Source organism: Hypomesus transpacificus, chromosome 17 (genome assembly GCF_021917145.1).
Source record: "Hypomesus transpacificus isolate Combined female chromosome 17, fHypTra1, whole genome shotgun sequence".
NCBI lineage: Eukaryota > Metazoa > Chordata > Actinopteri > Osmeriformes > Osmeridae > Hypomesus > Hypomesus transpacificus.
The window spans coordinates 3,984,060-4,005,074 of NC_061076.1; the positions used below are offsets into that span (position 1 = coordinate 3,984,060).

The window sequence follows — 21,015 nt, forward strand, 5'->3', positions numbered from 1 at the left end:
TCCACGAACCTACAGGGGAACATGACTGAGGACTCCTGAGAAAGTGACAAGTGAAAGTGTGAGTCTGTACACTTGCAGCTAGACCGCCTTTCTAGCTCCTTTGTCCAGAGATAATTCCGCCTTCCCGTTTTCTTTAGCGGGATGCGTTTTGCAAAAAAGAGAACGCAAAGGATGAGATGAGATTCACGTCATACACTTGGGTTCACATATGTGTGAAGGTTAACAGCAGGGAAATAGTCTGTGTAGCATGACAAACCTCCATGAGCGATCTTCCGTACTATAATTACAGGCTGCACATGAATACGGAGGGATTGTCCCTTCATGCTCCCTCCCCTCTGTTCACCCCTCTGCCTGTCAAAGCTGGGGAACGATCTCCCATAAGAAGCAAGGGGTTTGCCCTAGTCACGAAGAAGACACTAAACATGGCATGATATTTATTTCCATATGAACACGACCCCCCCCTCCTCCCCTTACAGGTTGCCCCCCCAGCTGAAGCGATTGCCTGGCTGTGCTGGTGGTTAGTGGCCTGACTGTCTCGTGTTCTTTCTCCTCAGGTGTGTCCCTAGCCTGAGCAGAGCAGAGCAGCCATGTTCAGAAACAGCTTGAAGATGCTGCTGGGCGGCAAGTCCAACCGGAAGAACCGCAACAGTGGTGAGTACCCTGGCGAGGGTGTGGTGTGTGTGTGTGTGTGCGGTCCTCTGACACCCGGGTTAGTCGCTCCTCTCAAGCCACGCCCACTCCCTGGTCTCCAGCCTCTACCTGCCCATGTGACCAGGCGAGGCGAGAAACGTGTGTGACGTCGAGACGGAGGTGAGAATGACATGCCAGCGCTTCCGTGGCGACGCCAGAGGCTCGGGGGGAGCCTTGCCACACATCCGCGGCAAAGGCGTGAAGCGCCGGCTCCGAAGTGAAGCAGCTGACTCTCTTCCACTCTAAATATGCTGCCCGAGCGAGGGACGTTCTGAACTGTCTCAGATAGAAGCCTCTTACAGCGGGGCTGGTCTCACCTCCTCTCTAATTCCGAGCATGTCCTGCAGCGTTGCTCTTTCTCGGAAACTGTCCGGAACGCTTTGGAATCCTGAACGCATCCCCGAATCTCCCAAAGACCTCATGAAACCGGAGGATGGTTGTCTCCTGACGTTAGTTTATACTTCACATAACCCTGCATTACAATGTTCTCTAACTGCCCTTGTCTGACCAAGGTTAGACTTTACTGCTGACTTTTATTCTGTCCCAGTTTCACTGGGGTTAGCTGAGCTAGGGCCCCATCTTTAGTCTATTGCTGTAACCAGAGCATCTGTTTACCGGCAGCGGAGACCTTCTCTGTTTGCCCCTGACACGTTGTCATGTCTGTTGTGTGTGTGTATGTGCTTGTGTACGGCACACATGTTTGTTTGGCCGATTTGTACTACTGGTTGGCAGTTGTTTGTTTTTGCTCCTAATATGAGCGCTTAGAGTTCCCCCTCCTGGGTCTATTTACCTTTCTCAGTGTGTGTGTGTGTGTGTGTATGTGTGTACACACTGCTGTCAAAACTTACCAGAGGCCTGATTCAGCAAACAGACAGCTATTCAGAGCACCCGGTCCACCTCAGCCCAGCCTCTATGGCCTCCACCTTCCAGAGCCTTCTACCAGGGTAGTTATGGTGATTGAGAGCTAAAAGCTTGTGGTATCTCTGCTCTTTAGGTCAGGCGAGCTTCCCCTCACTTCGGCCTCTGTCCTGACCCACCACAGTGGGCTAAAGGCCCACGTAGGGCTATTGAGGCCTGTCTAGGGGTTATTAAGGGCCACAACATTCTACAACTGTGTGCTATTGAAGGCTCGTAAGTTACAGGGGCCCAAAGAGAACTTTTTCAACTGGCACACTGCACTGTTTCGTGTAATGAAAAGCTGTCAAAGGACATCGATCAAGTGTGCGAGGCAGAAAAGTATGCCAAAAGGCTGTTGAGATGGTGCTGTGTAGCCTCATTTGGAGTTGGTGTGTGTGTGTGTGTGTGTGTCTCTGTGTTATATTTGACGTTATCTTTGAATTTTCCCTTATGAGAATTCAGGGCTCAATCATCACCAGTTTTTGATCAGAACAGGGTATTTCCAGAAATAGTACCAGTCAATTATACAGTCCATGTCTGTAGTGTTGCAGCAGCCTCTCCCGTCCTCTCCTGTCCTCGCCGCCTCCTTTTACCAGTCTGTTGTTTTATTTCTCTGGCATGCGATATCTCTTTCAATCCTGTCATTTTTATGGGCAGACCCCCACCAGTTATGGTGAAGCATTTATGACGCGCATCTTTCTCTTTTTTCCGCCTCGTGTCTTTCTCATCCGTCTCCTCTTCCAGATGCAGTATTAAAGTCCCACCCACTGCCCCCCACCCCAAACCCCTATGTTATGTTCTCGTAGTCTATACACCACTCCACTGGAGCTCAGATCTGCACAGCAGCACATGTTAGCAATAAATCAGGTCTGAACGACCAGCCAGTTGCCGAGCAGACTACGATGATGTCACTCCACACCAGGAAGTGTGAGAACATTGTTGAGATGGAAGGTTTGAACCCGGGACAGTGTCCTCAACTGTCCTGAAAGGAATCAGCTGTCTGTCTGCACTGAATGTTGTGGGACTGGAGTGGGGAGAGGGAGGGGGAGGGGATGTATAGTACTATTGTGGAGCATTGTAGCAACACAATCCCACCATGATCAATCCTTACACACACACAGACACTCGCTGTGGTAAACATTCACGGCATGCCATAAGACATGTGCAGAGGGTAAGTCAGATGTTGTTGTTTACTGGAACCAGCCCCAGCCTTCCTGTCTGTCATCTGTTCAGAGGAGGGCCAGGCACCAAACAAGCCCAGCACTTCTCCCAATGATGAGCCACTGCTGCTAATGTTCCAGTAAATGATGGTCAAGGCCATTTTTTTAAGGCTTCATTTCCTTCAGTTTTACAAGATAGTTTTGCTGGCCTCATGTGACAGTCACAGTGCAGGCTGCAGAAGAGCTGGAGGGGGAAGGGGGGGAGGTATGGACTGGGCAACAGATTGGTAGCTTTTAGAGGCAGTACTCTTGGTCGTGTTAGGGAGGGCTGCTTTCTCCTGTCTCTGCAGCTACACCACCCAAGCTATGCTCTGCTGAAGAGATTTGGTTACGGAAACACACACACACACACACATACACCTGCAGAGAGCTGCCAAGGGACCTGTGCTGTAGAGCTAAGCAGCTTGTAGGGATCCAACCTTGAAAGAGGATGATGGAACCAGACCAAGAGAGATAAAGAAAGTGTGTGTTCACGTGTGTGTCATTCAAAGCCATTGCAATACACGCACACTCACACATACATGCAAACACACACACACAGGCCCAGCACTTCCTACTAATTGCTGGCCTTTCCATCTGCAGCAGTTATGAAATCCAATCAAACGTAGCGGCTCAGGCGGGCAGGACCAATCAGGCGCTGGGCCAAGTGTTATGTAAGGAAGCTGTGGGGTCGACAGTGGATGGGATCACCGCTGCTGTGAGGGGAGATGAGGGGAGGCTCGGTTACTAGGCAGTAATCCCAGCCTTTCCATGATGCCCAGGCATGATTTAGTAGACAGGTAGCATATTCAACAATGGGTTTATACAATCTGTAGACCTCCTCGCTCTCTCTCTCTCTCGCTCTCTCGCTCTCTCTCTCTCTCTCTCTCTCTCTCTCTCTCTCTCTCTCTCTCTCTCTCTCTCTCTCTCTCTCTCTCCCCCCCCATCTCTCTCTCTCTCTCACTTATACTGGCTCACTCACCCTGTCTTTCTCTCCTGATGAATCAGTAAGCGTGTCAGCTAAGGTGTGTGTGTGTGTGACACTGTGACAGGCTGAGCTGTAAGCTTGTGTGTGTGTGTGAACCTGTCCCCGTTGAGTTTCAGCCCCGCAGGCTAGTGTCATCTCCCATCTTGTGCACTCTGCGACCTCCCTCCTCACTCATGGATACATGCACGCTGTGTTCGTAGGCTGAAGCCAGGCATGCACGCCACGATAACACACACACACAAACGCAAGCACACATCTCTGCACTCACACACACACACCTGACTAATACCGGTCTAAAAGGAGACCAGTCACTTATGTCACTTTAATAAACACCCCCCTGGTAGTCACTGGAAGGTAGAGAAGAGGGGGGTGGAGGTTTTGAGAGGAGAGGGATGGGGGTGGGCGGGGTTATGGAGAGGAGAGAGGTGGGAGGAAGTATAAGGAGGAGAGTGGATAGAAAGTGGAGGGAGATGAAGATGGAAAGAGGGACAGAAGCTGTGTCGAACAGCCTTGATGTGGACAGCCATCAATACCTGGGATGATGCTTCTCATTTGCAGTCCTCACACACGGCACTGTACATGTTCTGCCACTCGGTGCTTTTGGTCAACAGGCTCACTGGGTGTCCTTACGGACAGATGTGAATGTCTGTTTTACTCATCTGTTTCACAAACATTATTGCAGTCCATTAGCGCATGATCAGTGTGTGTTATGGTCCTTCAGTCTAAAGTAGCTGGTTCTAAACATTAGTGCAATCTCCCTCTGCATCAGTGGCCGATTAGAGAGTGGTTGGCTGGAAGTGATGCCTGCTTCTCTGTGGCTACAGTCTGGAATACACCCTCACTCACACACGTACACCCTCACACACACACACACATTCACACACACACACACACTATATATACATTTACAAGATGCAACGTCAAGGAAACTCTTAGAGAGAGAAGGAAGGAAGGAGTAGGGAGTCTAATAGCTGTGATTGAGGGAGAAGAGGAGGGCGAGTCTATCCGCTTTGCCGGCATGTGTGTTTGTGTGTGTGTGTACTGTATATAAGCATGTGTGTGCACATTACCGCGCATGCGCTAGTACCTGGCACTCTGCTTCGACATTGCAGACAGCTCTCTTTCAGTCTGTCCCACCTCTCCTTACTGTCCTCTAGCTCAGGCACTCTCCTCCATCTCCTCCCTCTCTCTCTCTTTCTCTCTCTCGTCCGCTGCCTCGGCTCTCTGGTGCGGCAGTGCTGGGCTGCTCGCTCGCTCCTCGCTGCTCCGTCTGTCCAGGGTTTCACCATGCTGCAGGATTTAACCAGCGGGGGAGATCACGCCAAGGTGAGCCTTACTGAGACGGGGGGAGGAAGGAGGTGCGAGGAGGGCAGGAGGAGGAGGGAGGAGGCTGTGGGAGGGGGAAAAGGAGGCTCGGGTCAGGGGAGAAGAGGAACAGGGGGCCGGGGGTTAGTGGACCGGGGAGGGGGTTAAGGGATCAAGAGTGGGGGTAAGGGGCCCAGGGTAGAGAGTTGGGGTACCAGGGGGGGGGGGGGGGGAGTGCTGAACAGTTAGCTAAGAGGGCGGAGGGCGTCCTTCAGCATCTCAGATCCAGCACGGTAGCGGTGAGCCGTTTGTCTTGTCAAGTCAAACCCAATGGAAGGGGTTGTTATTGGGTTGCGGTGTTCTGTGTAACTGCTTCGGAGACACTGTGTGTGACAAAGGGGATGTGTGTTGTTCTGTGTCTGTGCTGATTTACACGCACAGCCTAATGACACATTCCCCCCTCACCAGCGACACAACGCTACAGCACATGAATCAAAGTGTGTACGTGTGTGTGTACCTGCGTGTGTCTGTGTGTGATTGACCAGCCGGTGAGTGGATGGCGAAGGTGGGCATGGGTGAGTTTCTGCTGGAGGCGGATGGGTTAGATAAGAGCTCGTCGCAGTGATCCAGAACACAGATGCCGGGTAGAAATGCTCTCCTCTCCCAAGCGTGGACGGTACTGCTGAGGCTGCAGGAATGGTTTCAGGTTTTATCATGCAAGTCTTGTCTCTGCTCAGCGCAGCGCATACTGCACGTACAGTCCCCTCACTCCCCCACTAGCGGCCTGGCTCCCTGTTCCTGTGTTCCTGGGACTCCCGGAAGGTTTATATACCCGTGTTATGTTTCATCTCGGTTTCAGTCTGGGTCCACCGACGTCATCTGATGAACTTTTCCTTTTTTTCGACTTACTTATTCATAGTGTCCCAATATACAGTGTGCTCCTTTTTCTCTTTAGCTCTCTCTCTCTCTGTCTCCCTCTCCTTCCCTCACACACACACACACCCACGTTCAACCTTCACCAGTCCAGCCTGTGATTTAGAGAGCTGTGGTAGTGAACAATGCAAGACTACGCCCTAGAATCTCCTGTCCCACACGCGCACAAACACACGCACGCAGGCTTTACAGGGGTTTGAGGTTAGGTTACTAAAACGTAAGAGTTCACCTTTGAGAGTGTTCCAGTAGTTCACCAGTTCTACATTTATGGTTATTGAATCTCCCTCAGCCACACCCAGTCTGTAAGTACATCATCTCTTACACCATCCCTGGATGGCAATGTATCCTTTATTGGCTCATTAAAAGATCCTAAGTGAACTGCTTGTCAAGGGAGAGTGTCCACACATCGACGTCAGGCCTGGGTTACTATTGATCCCTACAGTGTGTGTGTGTGTGTGTGTGTGTGTGTGTGTGTGTGTGTGTGAGCACACGCCAGAACCATAGCTAACAGTTGGGTCCCAGAGATAGTGGATTTGGAAACTGGAACGCCATACGGTGTACTGGCATGCAGCCATCGCCGTGACGCAAACCTTTCTCCCTGGTTACACACACACACACTCACTCACTCACGGGCGCGGTGGGGGCGGTTCCAATGACAGCTGCTTGTGTCATGGGAATGCATGTTGGGCGCCTTGTAGCTGTGTCGTGGCCATCCTCTCTTGTGAGTCCACGAGGCCGGGGACTACAGCCCAGGGACTACAGCCCTACGTGGTTGCAGCCGATTACAATAGGCTTGTGGTGGTGAAGAGGACTTGACTCGGTGGATTTGACGTCATCTGTTCTAGCTCTGGGGGCTTGTCTGTCCCTGTGTCAGCCGAGGCCCAACAGATCCTTCTGTTCTCCTCCCCAAAGTCTCGGCATCATGTAGTCCTCAGTCTCCTGATGAGCAGGGCGATCGCAGTGCTGTAGTCAGGCTTCACGCTACAACCACCCAGAGAGCTCCTCCTCCGCTCCTCATCCTCTCCCGCTCTCTTCCTCCGCTCCTCATCCTCTCCTACTCTCCTCCTCCGCTCCTCATCCTCTCCCGCTCTCTTCCTCCGCCCCTCATCCTCTCCTACTTTCCTCCTCCGCTCCTCATCCTCTCCTACTCTCCTCCTCCGCTCCTAATCCTCTCCCGCTCTCCTCCTCCGCTCCTCATCCTCCTCCGCTCCACATCCTCTCCTACTCTCCTCCTCCGCTCCTCATCCTCTCCCGCTCTCCTCCTCCACTCCTCATCCTCCTCCGCTCCTCATCCTCTCCTACTCTCCTCCTCCGCTCCTCATCCTCTCTTACTCTCCTCCTCCTCATCCATTCCTCCTCCTCTCCTCCTGTCCTCCCCTCCTCCCTGGGGGTAGCTGCAGCACTAATAGGTGTTGGCCCATGCCCACATGGGATGAGCCCCCAGGCACCAGCCGACAACAGTTGCTGTTGGCTGGTGCCTGGGAGCCTGGTATCTGGGGGGGGGGCCTGTTTAGGGGGGTTAGGAGTAAGCCAACTCCAGCTGGTAAAGGGAATGAATTAGCATGCTAAGATGCTGCTAACATCCTGTTCTTGATTCAGGCTGGTTGAATAATGATTGGACAAGGGCAGCAAGCTCCTCTCTCCAGACTTTCCTCCTCCACTTCCTCCTCCTTCCTCTCCTCCTCATCTTCCCTCTCTTCGTCCTCCCCCTCCTCCTCCTCTCCGAGCCTGTAGTGATGGAGTGTGCAGCCTGGGCAGGCCAGCAGGGTAATGAGTGATGTAGCCTGCTGTCCTCCGCTCCATTTCAGTCTCAAGGACACTCAGCAGATCACAGATCAGATTTACTGGAGCGCTTTCTGATGAGGTGAGCAGCCAGGGAGGTGCTGTACGTAAATTCAGATATCTACTGCTTTACATCCCTGTTCACACATCCCAGGATGTTTATCACTCTGTGGATGGGTCTGATGGTGTGTGTGTGTGTCTGTGCTTGCACACACAGGTGCCGTCGCTCTCAGAGGTCATTGAAAGTGACTAATCACCCAGTTGATTCCCCCAGCAGGGGCACTGAGCTTTTACCTCTCAGCTCAGCTCAGCCCCCCTCCCTGCTCCGCACCAATCCTGACACACCCGCCACTCTCTTTGATCTCCCCACAGCGACAGGAAACGCCTCACAGTCCCACCCCCAAACCCCATCCCCCTCCCCCTGGCCCTCCCCTCTCTCACACGGCACGGTCCTCACATCTCCTGACGGCGGTGCTGTTTGGGTGGTCTTGATCAAAGGGCCCCGCCCAGGGAAGTCGGCGATACTCTGAGGTGGGGGCCGTTGATCCGGGGACTGTTGGGGGGTTTGTATAGCTGGAGGCACAGGTTACACGACTGTGCTGTTTCACCTGCAGAACGCGCACCGTTTATTTACTTGTAGCTGTTGGGAAAGGCATTTCAACACACGTTTACGAGCATTCACTAAAGCTCAATCGATGCCATACCCACATAGAATCACAATGAACCTATACACACACACACACAGTGACACACACACAGTGACACATACACACACACACACACAATGCCACACTCGCCTCATGTCGTCTTTCCCAGTGCGGAGCTGCCCGTGTGTCCTACCGGACCATCTGTTGTTGCACAGACGAGCAGTAGACAAGCTCAGCAGAGCTGCTTCCTGTCTGACGCCATCTGACGCACAACCCTGTGTGTGACTGCGAGTGTGTGTGTGTGTGTGTGCGTCCGTGCGTGTGTGTGTGTATTGAATCTTACCGTACCATTTCTTTCTAAATCCCATCGGCATTCCTGCGTGACTACAGAGACTACAGAGACGGCAGTGCTTGTTTGAGGAGGAATGTTCTAGAAGCTGTTGAAGGATTGAGCTCCGAAGCCTCAGTCCACTGGAATGGCCCCGATAGTTCTGAGCCAGTGCAGTTTCAATAATTTGATGACCTCGAGGCTGTGTAGCTATTAAGCCCTCCCTCACCTCTATATACCATCACCCGTCTCTCATCTCGTGTGGGGGCAGCGGGTGTCGAATGTGTGGAGTTGAGTGTGTGTGAAGCTTTCCCAAATCCACACAGCGGTGTTAGTGTGTTGATGAAAGTGTGTTGATGAAAGTGTGTTGATGAAAGTGACCTTCAGTCTAACATGGCTCCTGGTGCCCTGAAAGCATCTTAACCGTAACCAAGGATTCAGGCACCGAACACATCAACAGAACAAAAAACTGGGTCTTTTCAAAATGTGTCTCGTGTTCGTTTGTGCATTTGTGTGTCTCTCTGTCCTGTGTGTGTCTGTATGTAGGGATAGGTTGAGTGTTCCCTCTCCCTGTGTGAGTGTGAGTGTGTGTGTGTGTGTGTGTGCGTGTGACAGCCCCCCAGTCTAATGTACCCTGAGAGGTGAGCTGCTGCTGCAGCTGTAGAGCCTGTCACCTGGCCTGCCAGTTTGACAGTGTCGTGTCATGTCTCGTGCCCCGCAACAATGTGTGACAGTAGGTGTCACCTGGTGTTGTGTCACGTCCTGTGTTCCTCGCCTTACGTCCCAGCCAGGGAAGAGGTGAAGGTGTCGAGACATGACACACGACAGCGAGTGACTTCCCGGTAGATGGGAAGCATTATGAGCCCATCCTATTCTCTGCTGTTCCCCTGTGAGGCACCTGGAGCTTAGCTGCAGAGGAGCCGGCTAAGGATTATCTGTGTTGGGAAAAGCAGGTACTGGGAGTGGCCAGACATGCTAACTCCAGTCTGCACATTTGTGCTTCTTCCCCTGTGAGGCTTCTTCAATAATATTAAAGTAGCAACAATACTTTGACTGCAGTCCGGGTCCTGCTTTAGTCCCCTTGAAACATTCCCCCTGTACGTGAGCAATGCGTGTCACATTAGCCTGGAGTGTATCTGCTCCGGGACTTGTCTTATCAGGGTTTGCCCTCCGCTCCCCTCCCCTGGACTGGTCTGGACTGGTCTTTGTCAGGCTGCTGCTTGTCTGAAGACACAAAATGGAGGCGTCCATCCCCAGCATGCCGACACCGTCAGAGCTACACCAGCTGGCTGTGTGAAGCCTCAGCCAGTCCTGCACCTCCAGGTGTTGACGTGGCCCACAACAGGATCGGTTGTGATCGGCTATTATCTCAACGCGCCAGGAGCGTGTGTGTGTATGTGCGCGCTCCTGTACCCGTGTGTGTGTGCTGTGTATTTTAGACCGCGTTTGTGTGACACGTAACGACAGATCCTTTCACTGCACGTCTCACCGCTAAAGTGTCTTGCTGACAAGGATCTATGGCTCATGTGTATGATTAGTGACGCTAACTCCAGTGTGTGTGTGTGTGTGTTCCGCAGGCGGCAGCTCTACAGAGAGTGACGGGCTGTTTGAGGGGGACTACGGCGTTCCTCCTCTCCCGGTAACGGAGGGCATGCAGCACATCCGCATCATGGAGGGCGTGTCGCGCTCGCTGCCCTCCTCGCCACTCCTCTCCCACCAGGCTATCAACATGAGGCTGCAGCCCACCAAGAGAATGCCAGGTACGTGGACCAAACACCCCCTCACTCTCGCCCCCCTAAGGCTAGGTTTGTGGGTTTAGGGATCCGAAACAGCACAGCCCGCTCGAATTTCCTTTGAATTTCCTTTGGGTTTGATCAAGGGGATTGAATGAAGTGTTCCGCGCACGGGGGGGGGGGGGGGGGGGGGATGGGTCACTCTTCTCTGTCGCGGTCTGAGCTTCATTGAGTCTAGACGACGTCCATGGGCGTCAAGGGGACTGGAGATTCTTAACCACTGATCCTAGGTCAGATAAGACCTGCCTGAGCCTGGAGATGAATGCAGACATGACGCGGTTGACTGTTCTCAGATCTGCCCCCCCCCCCCAGCTGAGGAGCCCCATACAACTAAACGGCAGCCAGCCGAGTAGGACGCATCGTATACAGCACGCGGACACACGGCGTTCCCACGGGAACACCTACAGCAGCTTCGGTGGTTTAGATAAGACCTCCGTTCCCCCGGGCTGCTTCAGTGGCTGGCTAAAGGACACCTCTGATTAAGAGTCCCCCAGAGGGGCCCTCTCATTGGACTGGAGATATGACAGCTGTTGATGTGGGAGGCCTGCCCCCCTGTGGGCATGGTGCCAGCACGGTACCAGCCCTGAGGTGCCCCCCTCCCTGTGGAGGCTTTATTAAGACCCTTTGAAGGCACCCCAGGGGGAGGGGGGAGATGGGCAATGGACCCCCCCTCACTGGGTACCAGTATATCAACTGCACACACACAGAAATTGTAAGTGAGATCATTGAACACGACAAGCCAGCGCGAGTAGGTGAGAGGGATGTGAGGTGTGTTTGTTGGCGTGTGTGTGCTGTTAGGATGGAAAGAGTGTTCAAGGGTTGTCCCCTTGGGTGGGTGTGTGCGTGTGTGTGTGTGTGTGTGTGTGTAAGCGAGAGGCATCCGTGTACGTTTGAAAGTCTTCCCGGTGTGAGGGAGCCTGGTGTGTGAGAGTTGGACAGAGCGAGGTGTGTGTAGGTGTTTGGTAATGTGTATGAGGGAGATAGCTTAGAATCACTCACACCTCCCTATCTACAGCTAGCCTAGCTGAGCTTGGGATTTAGCTTGCATGCGAAGGGTAGGGATTCAGTTTATCTCGAGTTTTTAATGCACCAACTTTACCTCACAAAAGTGTCACATCTCCCAGCAGCTTTAGAAAATGTCGACTTGTTGGGATGACTAGCCTGAGGGGGGCAGATCCTCTTCAGGAGATGCTGGCTGGTTAGTAGGCTGGGCGTGAACAGGGATCAGTCCCGGTGTCGGCCACCAGGGGGCGAGGACTTTCTTCTCTTCACAAAGGTCCTTTTCTTTGTCCTCCCCTGTTCACAGAACGGACTGAAGTTGTGACAGTGGGTTTATGTTGGCGTGATACTGTCACAATGCTGTCACAATGCGCGTGAAGGTCAGACAGAATTGTGTAGGGATGTGTCACAGGTTTGTGGATGTTTTCTGCACAGACATGGCCTCAGAATAGAGGCTTTGATGTCTCTCGTCTGTTTCTTTTTTTTTATCTGTATGGCTGTATCTCTCTGTCTCTTTTTTTCTCTTTTTAACCCTGCTTTTCTCTCCCTCTATCTGCCTATCTTTCTCAGTATCCCTCTCTCTCTCTCTCTCTTGCTTACTCACTCTCTTATTGTGTGTGTGTGTGTGACATCATGCGAACAACATTGTTACACTATAAACTCAGTTCTGGGCAACAATTTATACTAGGTTACGTACCATGTAACTACATAGGAACACCTACAGTAACATTGTAGGTACAGTATTGTTATGCAATTAAATTGTATAGGTCAAGGTTATTTTAAGTGTCAGATGGCTCTGTTTGGGGGAGAGGTGTAAGGGATCAATGGATGTTGTAAAGGGGCATTTTTGTATTTAATTTGTTTTGTAACTACAATGCACTTTAATGTAAAGTGTTGACCAGTTATGTCTGTTGTGTGTAGAATGAGACCTTTTCTCTTTGTGTTTGACTCTGGTTCACATTCCACATGGGCTCATTCTGAGTGATGACAACTGACACAGACCTGCGAGGGGACTGTGTTGGTTTAGCATTGTTCAGCATTAGACAATTTGATCAATCTTTGTTTAGTTAGCTCATAAATATACTTGCTTAACGGCAGAGCCCTATCACTCATAGCATTAGTTTCAACTAGCTAACTAAGAGTGTGTGTTGAACATACACATTCCTATCTATCGTACTGTATTGTCTGACATTTGGAATGTTGTGAAATAGTCTTGACGCTATTGGGTTAGTTAGATCATTCATCAGCTTCTAACAGTGTCTGGGGTTGGTGCTGTTGTCAAGCACAGCCTTGTTAAGCCTAACAGATGATTTGACACCAAAAGCTGTGTGATATTGTATTATATGTTGTGTTTCATGTCCCACGTCAACACACACTCGGATACTAGCCACATATACACACAGACGCATTAATGAGGCCAATCCTTGCTAAGGCAGCTTGTTCCCTAGGCTGGAGGGTGACCCCTGACCCCTGACAGATGAAGATGACCCCGCTACATCAATCACACTGCCTGTCTCTGTGGCCTCATCTCACATCTGACACACCCCCCCCCCACACACACACACACCCCCCACACACACACACTATGTGATTGATGGATCTGTCTAATATCACTTGTTCAACCTTGGAATGATCGCTCCCTGACGTAGAATACACAGTGTGAGGAGAATGGAGTGGACCAAGATGTTTGGTGGCTGAGCTTCAGGTTGGGCTGGAATGGCTCGCTCCCCTTTCCCCCTCGCAGGAGGAGAAGAGAGAGATGGGAGAGAGAGCGTGGCTACGTGAGTGCAGTTAGTGTCTAGGTTAATCCAATAGGGTCTAGAGCAGCGGTAGTGCTGGTGATTCAATTAGGATCCAGGCTGCAGTCAATAGGCCTGACCTGTAGACAGCCTGAGCGCTGCTGCTACTGCTACACACACACACACACGCACACACACACACATACAAAAAAGGACACACATACACTCACACTCAAACACAACTGCTCAAACACACACCAACCCAGGTATGCGTACACACACACACACACACACACACACTAGAGATCAAATCTCACTAGGCCCACTAAGATAACAACGGGAATGATAAGGAGAGAGGAAGAGGGAAAAAGAGTAACCAGATTATAAACCAAGCTAATGTTAACAACCTTCGCCCTCTCTCTCTCCACCTCCTCTGTCCTTTTACACCATTGGCTGATCCCATCAGCATCGCCGTACCTCTAATTACTGCAGCTTACACTTTCCAGTCCACACACACACACACACAGCCACTGTCACCTGTGTTGCCATAACAACAGAAGGACTGCGTTTCCCGTGTTTGTCAGCTCGAAACTCACAGCTCTGAACCGCCCTCTCTGTAACATTTAGTATACCATCAGTTCCTTGCAGTGTGTTTTAGTCTATAGATGAAACACCCACTGACGTTTGTACGAGCTGTGAGCACATGCACCATCTGTCTCTGGGGATGGAGGGATGCCACGGTGCCCAGAGGAGGAGAGGAGCTCCACTCCCACCTTGGTCTTCCACCTCCTCCATCCTCCCTCCATCACGAGCTGGGGATTCTGGGAGGCGTCATGTGATTGGAGGAGCGCCACCTCCCCTCTTCCTCTCTCCATCCCTTACTTAGTCAGTTCCCTGGCTTCCTCTCTCACTCTCTCTCTCTCTCTCTCTCTCTCTCATCCTCTCTCTTTCACTTTATCCCTCTCCCATCCTCCCTGGATGCATTCATCACCAGTCATCAGGGATATGTCGTGGCTATAGAGAGGGGGAGGAGAGAGAGGGGAGGAAATGATCAGTTCTGAGGATAGTTTTCGGTGGAAACATGTTTCTTCAGCTCCCGTGGCATCGTTCGTCTTCACCGCATACAGAACAACACAGCAGGCTTGTTTGGAAGTGATCTCTGCTCGTCTTCACCGCGTACAGAACAACACAGCAGGCTTGTTTGGAAGTGATCTCTGCTCGTCTTCACTGCAGGAAGGATTAACTACAACGGTTGGGATGCTATTCTTCTTTTTACATCTCTTGCTCTCTCGTTCTATCTATCAATCTATCAATCTTGCTTCAGAATTTGTATACATCGAATTTTATGTAGTTTTTGTGAACTTTGTTCTCATTACTTTCAATTGAAATTTGTATTTTTTTTTTGTATATTTATTTTGTTGCAGTTTTCATAAGATGACTAGATACAGGGTGCTATATTTTCAGGCTGCTCTGTGTGTGTGCGTATGTGTGTTTTACAGTGTCGGCATGTAAGTAATGGACAGCTGTGTGTGGGTCGCTGTGACATGATGTTCTGTGTGGGAAGGTGCCCTGTGGTTCTATCCCTCACTAGCCAATCACCAGCCAGAGATGCATTAGCCAATGAGCAGTCAGAGAGCCACCACTCAAGCTTCAGGTGTGTTTCCTGGGGAAATCCCCCAGAGGGAGGGACAGCCAATCAGAAGTCCTCGTGGGTGATCATGGCAACTTTGGGACACTCTCTCCTATGTGGCTGGGTTGCCATGGAAACCACTTACATAACAGGATACCAGCGTAGGAAGTGATGCTCAGGGAAACGGGCAGCTGTCATAGAACACACACACACACACACTCAAAATCAGCATCTGATTCCCGTAATCTTTTACTGTAGGTCAACAAGAGAGGATGAAGCCTGGTTCTAGTTGGGGAGGGTTCTGTTCAGCGGCCACTCTGTCTGATTATAAAGCCCTCTACCAAGCTCTGTGGTGTGGGTTAACGGTAGTGCTTCATTGTCCCCAAAAGGCCCGTCTCATGCCACCTGCCGTAACCACTGTAATGGCCCTATAATGGGACCAACCAGTGTTGTTACCTCTGGTCAAAACGACTCTTGTAAGTCACTCTGGCTAGGCATGGCAGCTAATTGTACAATAACGAGCTGCCTTCACACAGTGTGCCGTGTGTTCACTGGAGTCGTCACTGTGTTGAGGCACACAAGCCTTCTGTCTTGGGGGGAGATCAGGGCTGGGCCGGGCTGGGAGTGGAGCTGGGAGTGGAGCTGGGCTGGGAGTGGAGCTGGGAGTGGAGCTGGGAGTGGAGCTGGGCTGGGAGTGGAGCTGGGAGTGGAGCTGGGCTGGGAGTGGAGCTGGGAGTGGAGCTGGGCTGGGCTGGGCTGGGCTGGGCTGGGCTGGGAGTGGAGCTGGGCTGGGCTGTGAGTGGAGCTGGGCTGGGAGTGGAGCTGGGCTGGGCTGGGCTGGGCTGGGAGTGGAGCTGGGCTGGGCTGGGCTGGGCTGGGAGTGGAGCTGGGCTGGGCTGGGCTGGGCTGGGCTGGGCTTGACCCTGGTTGGTCAGGCAGCCTGATGGATGACCTTGGTGAGGAGCAACATGACTTAGAGGCCCTGCCCTGCCTTCCCTGCCCCCCCGCTCTACCTTAATGACTGGCTAATGGAGTGTGAAGGGCCTGTGTGGTGCTGCGTCAGGGCTAGAGGTCAGTCGGGTGGGTGTGGGAGAGAAGGAGAGGTTAGATGTGTGTGCTTCATGCCTAAACTGCTTGTCATGATTGATTAGCGCCAGATTCTTAATGCTGGGATATGATATGGATTTTTCAAAGCAAGTGCGCGCACACCCACACACGCACACCCAACTGGCTCACAACTCTGCCCTTCTGTGTGTGCTGCAGTTCTGCTGACATATTTCTGATGATGTAATCTGGTGAGTGGGATTAGTGAATCTATCATGGTGACAGAGGGTCCCTCCCTCACGGGAGACTTAACAGGAAAAGTGCCGCTGTAGGAAAATGGCACATCTGACATCTGCTTTCTCCTTCAACCCTTGAATAAACACTGATCTGTTAATTTCCCTGCCTCTCACATTCCTTCCTGTTTATTTCTACATCGATATCCAGACTGTGTTGTCCTCCATGCAGAGACAGCTCGGATAAGTTTACATCTGAACAGTCTCATTCCGGAAGAGTTGTTAACTTCCTGCTTCGGCTCTCTAAGCTTTGCACCAGTGGGTTTTACAGCAACGTGGGCGTTTTACAGCACCGCATGATACAGAAGTTGCGTTTTTTTAATATGCAGTACCAGTCAAAAGTCCCATTCGATTGAATGGGAAAATGTGTCCATCTCTACGAGCAGTGTTCTGAATCTGAATCAGAATGAGTGATTATTTGCCATGAAGGTTTACACAGACAAGGAATTTAGTTTGGCAGTTTTTCAGTGATGGTTTCGATGTTCCACGGGAGGAAGACAAGCAGCCTGTTGAGGATGATGAAGACGGAGTGACAGGAAGTGTCGCGTTCACACGCCGCACTCACTCTGCCCGGGCTTCCGTCGAGGGGACAGGATGCCCCTTTCACGTGTCGTCCGTGTCATGGGAGGCGACACAGACCAGATTTGTGCCACTTCAAATTTGGTGGGAACAGGCAGCCGTACAGCCCGAGATGGGAAGTGATAAGGATGCTGAACTATGGTGAACTCCACTGAATTGGCCCTTTTACTGGCTGCAAATGGAAGTGATGTGAAGACGCTGCCCTGGCTTTGCTCCCTTCAACTTCCAGTTAGTTCTCTGAAGTCTTCCAGCTCCCCGAACTTCTCCCGGTGCTCCGTGAACTCCAGCTCAACTCCAGCCAGGGACCTTGAAACTGCTCGCCTTTTTTCTTCTTCCTTCGATGGCTTCTGAGGAGTGCGTCTGCTCCGAGCAGGACAGCTCCGTCCTAGATATACCCATCCCAACATCTTCTCTCTTGTACTTCTTCCCTCCTCTTCCCTCTCTCTCTCTTTTTCTATGAATATCTCTCACTTCCCTCCCTCCCTCCCCCTCTCTCTCTCTCTCTCTCTCTCTTTTTGTCTCTCTCCTTGTATCTTTCTGTCTGGTCTCCTATTTAATTTCTCCCTCCGTGTTCTCAGAAGTCCCTCCCAGTGAGGGTGAGCAGCACTGTGTTTTACCCCCCACGGCAGCAGTGACAGCCCGTCACTCCCCGGCAGACAGGTAGAGAGAGTGGAGGCGTACGCCCTGGAGCCGCACTCAGCCTCCGGAGAGTTCCAGAGAGTTCACACAGCAACATACCAACAGCACTGCTGGAAGTTTCTGGATGACACGAGTTCATGTCAGAATGTCTTGTCTCCTTACCCTGCAGCTCAGTCTTGTGTTTTCTGCTGTCACGTTCTCCACAGTGATTCACATACCATCAGTGGGTTGAAAAAAGGGAGTTGGGGGAACTAGAATAGCACGTCTGGGACATTTAGGTCTGGCTGTGTCTTTCTGGTGAGGGATCATGACTTTCCTGGACACCACTGGAAGACTAAAGATGAAACTGAGCCTATTCTCGTCGCGTCTCTGTCGTGCGTTTCTTTTCTTGAGTGTTTCTCCTCCTGGAACATGGCTGCCATGACTCTGAAATAGTCTCCCCACAGGCCAGACAGGGAGTGTTGAGCTCGGCTCTCTCCAGATCCACAGCCTGCGTCTCTGACCCCCCCTCCACCTCTCCCCAAGACCAGACTGGCCTGCGCCGCCGCTGAAACATCCCGCCTGCCCTCCCCGTTCCCTGGCCGAGCTCTCCGTCTGCCGGACCGCATGAGCTCCAGAGAGACTGGATGAAGGATGCAAGCTGTGTCTGGCCGCAGCCAGGGGCAGTAACAGGACAACACACGCCGACGCCGAGGATTTTAGGAAGCGTTCGTTTCGATCACGAACTTGGATCTCTCCGTAGGGCCTGTTGACTAAGTTGGTCCCGCTCTGAAAGTGGAATCTCGACATCCCCACATCGTGAAAGGCAAACAAAGGCCCCAGAGTGCTTGGAAGGTTTGGCTGGATCTATTCTTGTCAGTGTGTGGGCACTCTCCCCCCCCCCTCTGTTCCCCAGTCAGCAAGCCAGACATGTTTTACTGTGGAGCTGGATTCCTTTTGTTCCCAGGGCCACAATTCATGGAATGCATTCAGCTTTCGCCACCATCGGCTGTCTCAAACATTTCACTTAACAAGTTTTATGCTTCCCAATTATTCCTTTTGTGTTGTGTCTTCCGCCCTTGGGCTGAGAAACTCTGCTACTCCTTTTTAGTTTATGCTGTCTGGGCCCTTAGTCTGCGAGGGCTGGCTTTGTCTCAACGACAAACTTACACTTGTGTTTACACTCAAATGCTCAACAATTTTCTCTCACTAGTTTATAGGGTTGTATGATTGAGTCATGAACCTTCTCTGCCCTCATTTTTTGGTAACGTCTAAGATATTTGGATGCGTGTGTGTGTGTTTGTGCGTGTGTGATACTGTCTGATGGTAGCCAACGTAGAGAGCTTCAAGGAAGACAAACAACAGCAGGTATGGTGTTCGGTTATATAAACAAGATCACTGACAATAGTGGGAAACATAGACACAGACAGTCAGATGGATCACACTGACAGCCTGGCTGTCTGAGGGAAAAAACTGAAACATAAGCTACTTTGACCTTCTCCCCACATGCACCCGCACACACACACACACCAACACCCCTCCTTGCTCCTCAGACAAACCTCAGGAGACGTGGGAGGGGTCAGAGGGCGATGACCCCTGACCCCCCGTTTGACCGTCCCTGTGTCTGTGACCCAACAACAGTGTAACCCGACCCCCCCCCCCCCCCCCCCCCCCCCCTCCGTGCTCCCCAACCCCCCCGATCTGGGCTGACACACTCTCCATAAGCATTACCATCTGTCTTCTAGTCTTCAGTCTTCTCCCCGCTCTCTCTCTCTCATTCTCATTTTGTCAGTGGTTACCTCTCTGTGTGGCTCCTTGCCCATTCTCTCTCTCTCTTTGTGGCTGTGTAAGTGTGTATGTTTCCTTGTGGAAGGAACCATTTTTGGAGGGGGGTTCCTCCCACCTTGACCTCCCCGTGCTCCGCTCTCCTTGTGCCAACGATACTGACCTGGATATGCACTGTTCCGGTAAGACCGACCCCTCGGTCAGCCAAGTTTTGTTTTAGCGAGTGTGCGTGTGTCTGCGTGTGTGTCACGCCCCCTTACTTTTTACAGCACCATTTCATCCCAAAACTTTGGTGGTTTCTGGCAGGCAGGCCTCCCTCCCTCCCTCCTCCTGTCCCTCTCTCTTTCCCCCCCCCCGCTCTGCGGCGTTTTGGACTCTGTGTCTTCAGACTGCGTATGGTTTCTGTTGAAGTCTTTCGCCAGCCAGTGGTTTCTCTGAAGCCCTGCAGAACAACCTAACCACTGGCCCAGGCCTCGCCTCTCCACTCCTCTCTCCTTGTGTCCCTCCCCCCCCCCTCCTCCGTCCCTCCATCCCCGCTCCGAGAGAGGGGAAAAAGAACCAGGAAGACGCTCCCAGCTCATTTTCCATGTGATCACTGGACGGGAGCAGATCGTCGGCAGCATCGCACCAGTGCTCTCATCTGGCTGCCTCCGACCCCAGCTGCCTCCGACCCCAGCTGCCTCCGACCCCAGCTGCCTCCGACCCCAGCTGCCTCCGACCCCAGCTGCCTCCGACTCCAGCTGCCTCTGACCCCAGCCCGGCCGGAGGACTCTGTCGGCCTATCATGGACTGTGGCGCGTCTGCGATCCCGGCATGCGCTCGGCCCGCCAGAACGAGAAGGACCTCGCGCCAACAGAGGTTTGGCCTACGACCCGGAGAGAACGGTTGTGGTGGCGGCGCCGTTGCGAGGAGAGTTGGCCACGCCTCCTCGGTACTGCGGAGATTGCTATTGGATGTGTGCTGCTTGTCTCGCGACGCTACCTTAGATCCCAGTCCTGGTTGTCCTGACGAAACAGGAGAGAGGGGGGAACCGGTGAGAGGAGGAGAAGAAGATGGAGGTGAGAATGAAGGGAAGAGGAGGTGAAGAGATGGAGAGGAGATGAAAGTGGCTGGGGGGGGGGGGCCTCTGTGTCTCCTTCTATACCTTCTGTATCCGTGAGATTGTCTGTCTATACTGTGAATCATGTTTGAATGTCAATGTTTCTCTGTATCTGTCACTGGGTGGTTCACTTCCCTAGCCTCCGTGTGACTGGGGGGGGGGTAGAGGGGAGAAGGGGGGCCGTTTACCCTTCACCTGTGAGAGGTAAAGATGCAGATGAAGACTGAGCAGGAGAGGTAGTGGTTGGGAGGAAGTCGAGGAGGGGGGGTCTCCTGGCACGAAAAAAAACTAACAAAACTACAGTTGATACTACAGAGTTACCCCTTTATAGTTCTCATTAGCAGGTAGCATTGTCTGTCTGCCAGAGGGCAGGCTGTGGGTCCTGGAAAGACTGGGCGAGAGACGAGAGAGAGAGAAAAGAATAGAGGCAGAGAGACCTTGACTGGAGATGACTGTTGAGACACAAACGGAATAGTTAAGATCCTTCTAGAAGAGACGGGGTAGCCTTGTGTAGAATTGAATGTGGCAGAGATAGGAACCAGCCCTGGGGCCTGGGTGGAAGGTCTTATTCTGATCCACCCATATGGACTAGCACCCTGTCATTCATCTGAGCTCTGTGTCTCCACGACACCACCACTACACGTAAACACTTGCACGCACACACACA

At 52.1% G+C, this 21,015-nt stretch overlaps 1 protein-coding gene across 5 annotated transcripts in view; it reads left to right on the forward strand.

Annotated features, from left to right (window-relative positions):
• The first annotated feature begins 441 nt into the window (after positions 1–441).
• Positions 442–21,015, forward strand: part of tanc2a (tetratricopeptide repeat, ankyrin repeat and coiled-coil containing 2a) — a 44,656-nt gene continuing 24,082 nt past the window's right edge. For 2 of the 5 annotated variants that reach the window (XM_047037342.1, XM_047037343.1), the window contains exon 1: positions 19,169–20,307. In XM_047037342.1, the coding sequence (XP_046893298.1) occupies positions 20,034–20,307 (274 nt within the window). In that variant the 5' untranslated portion in view covers positions 19,169–20,033. Of the gene's footprint in view, positions 652–4,672; positions 5,101–10,346; positions 10,530–14,216; positions 14,552–19,168; positions 20,308–21,015 lie in introns of those variants that run through there. The other 3 variants (XM_047037344.1, XM_047037345.1, XM_047037346.1) reach the window with 3 other exon arrangements.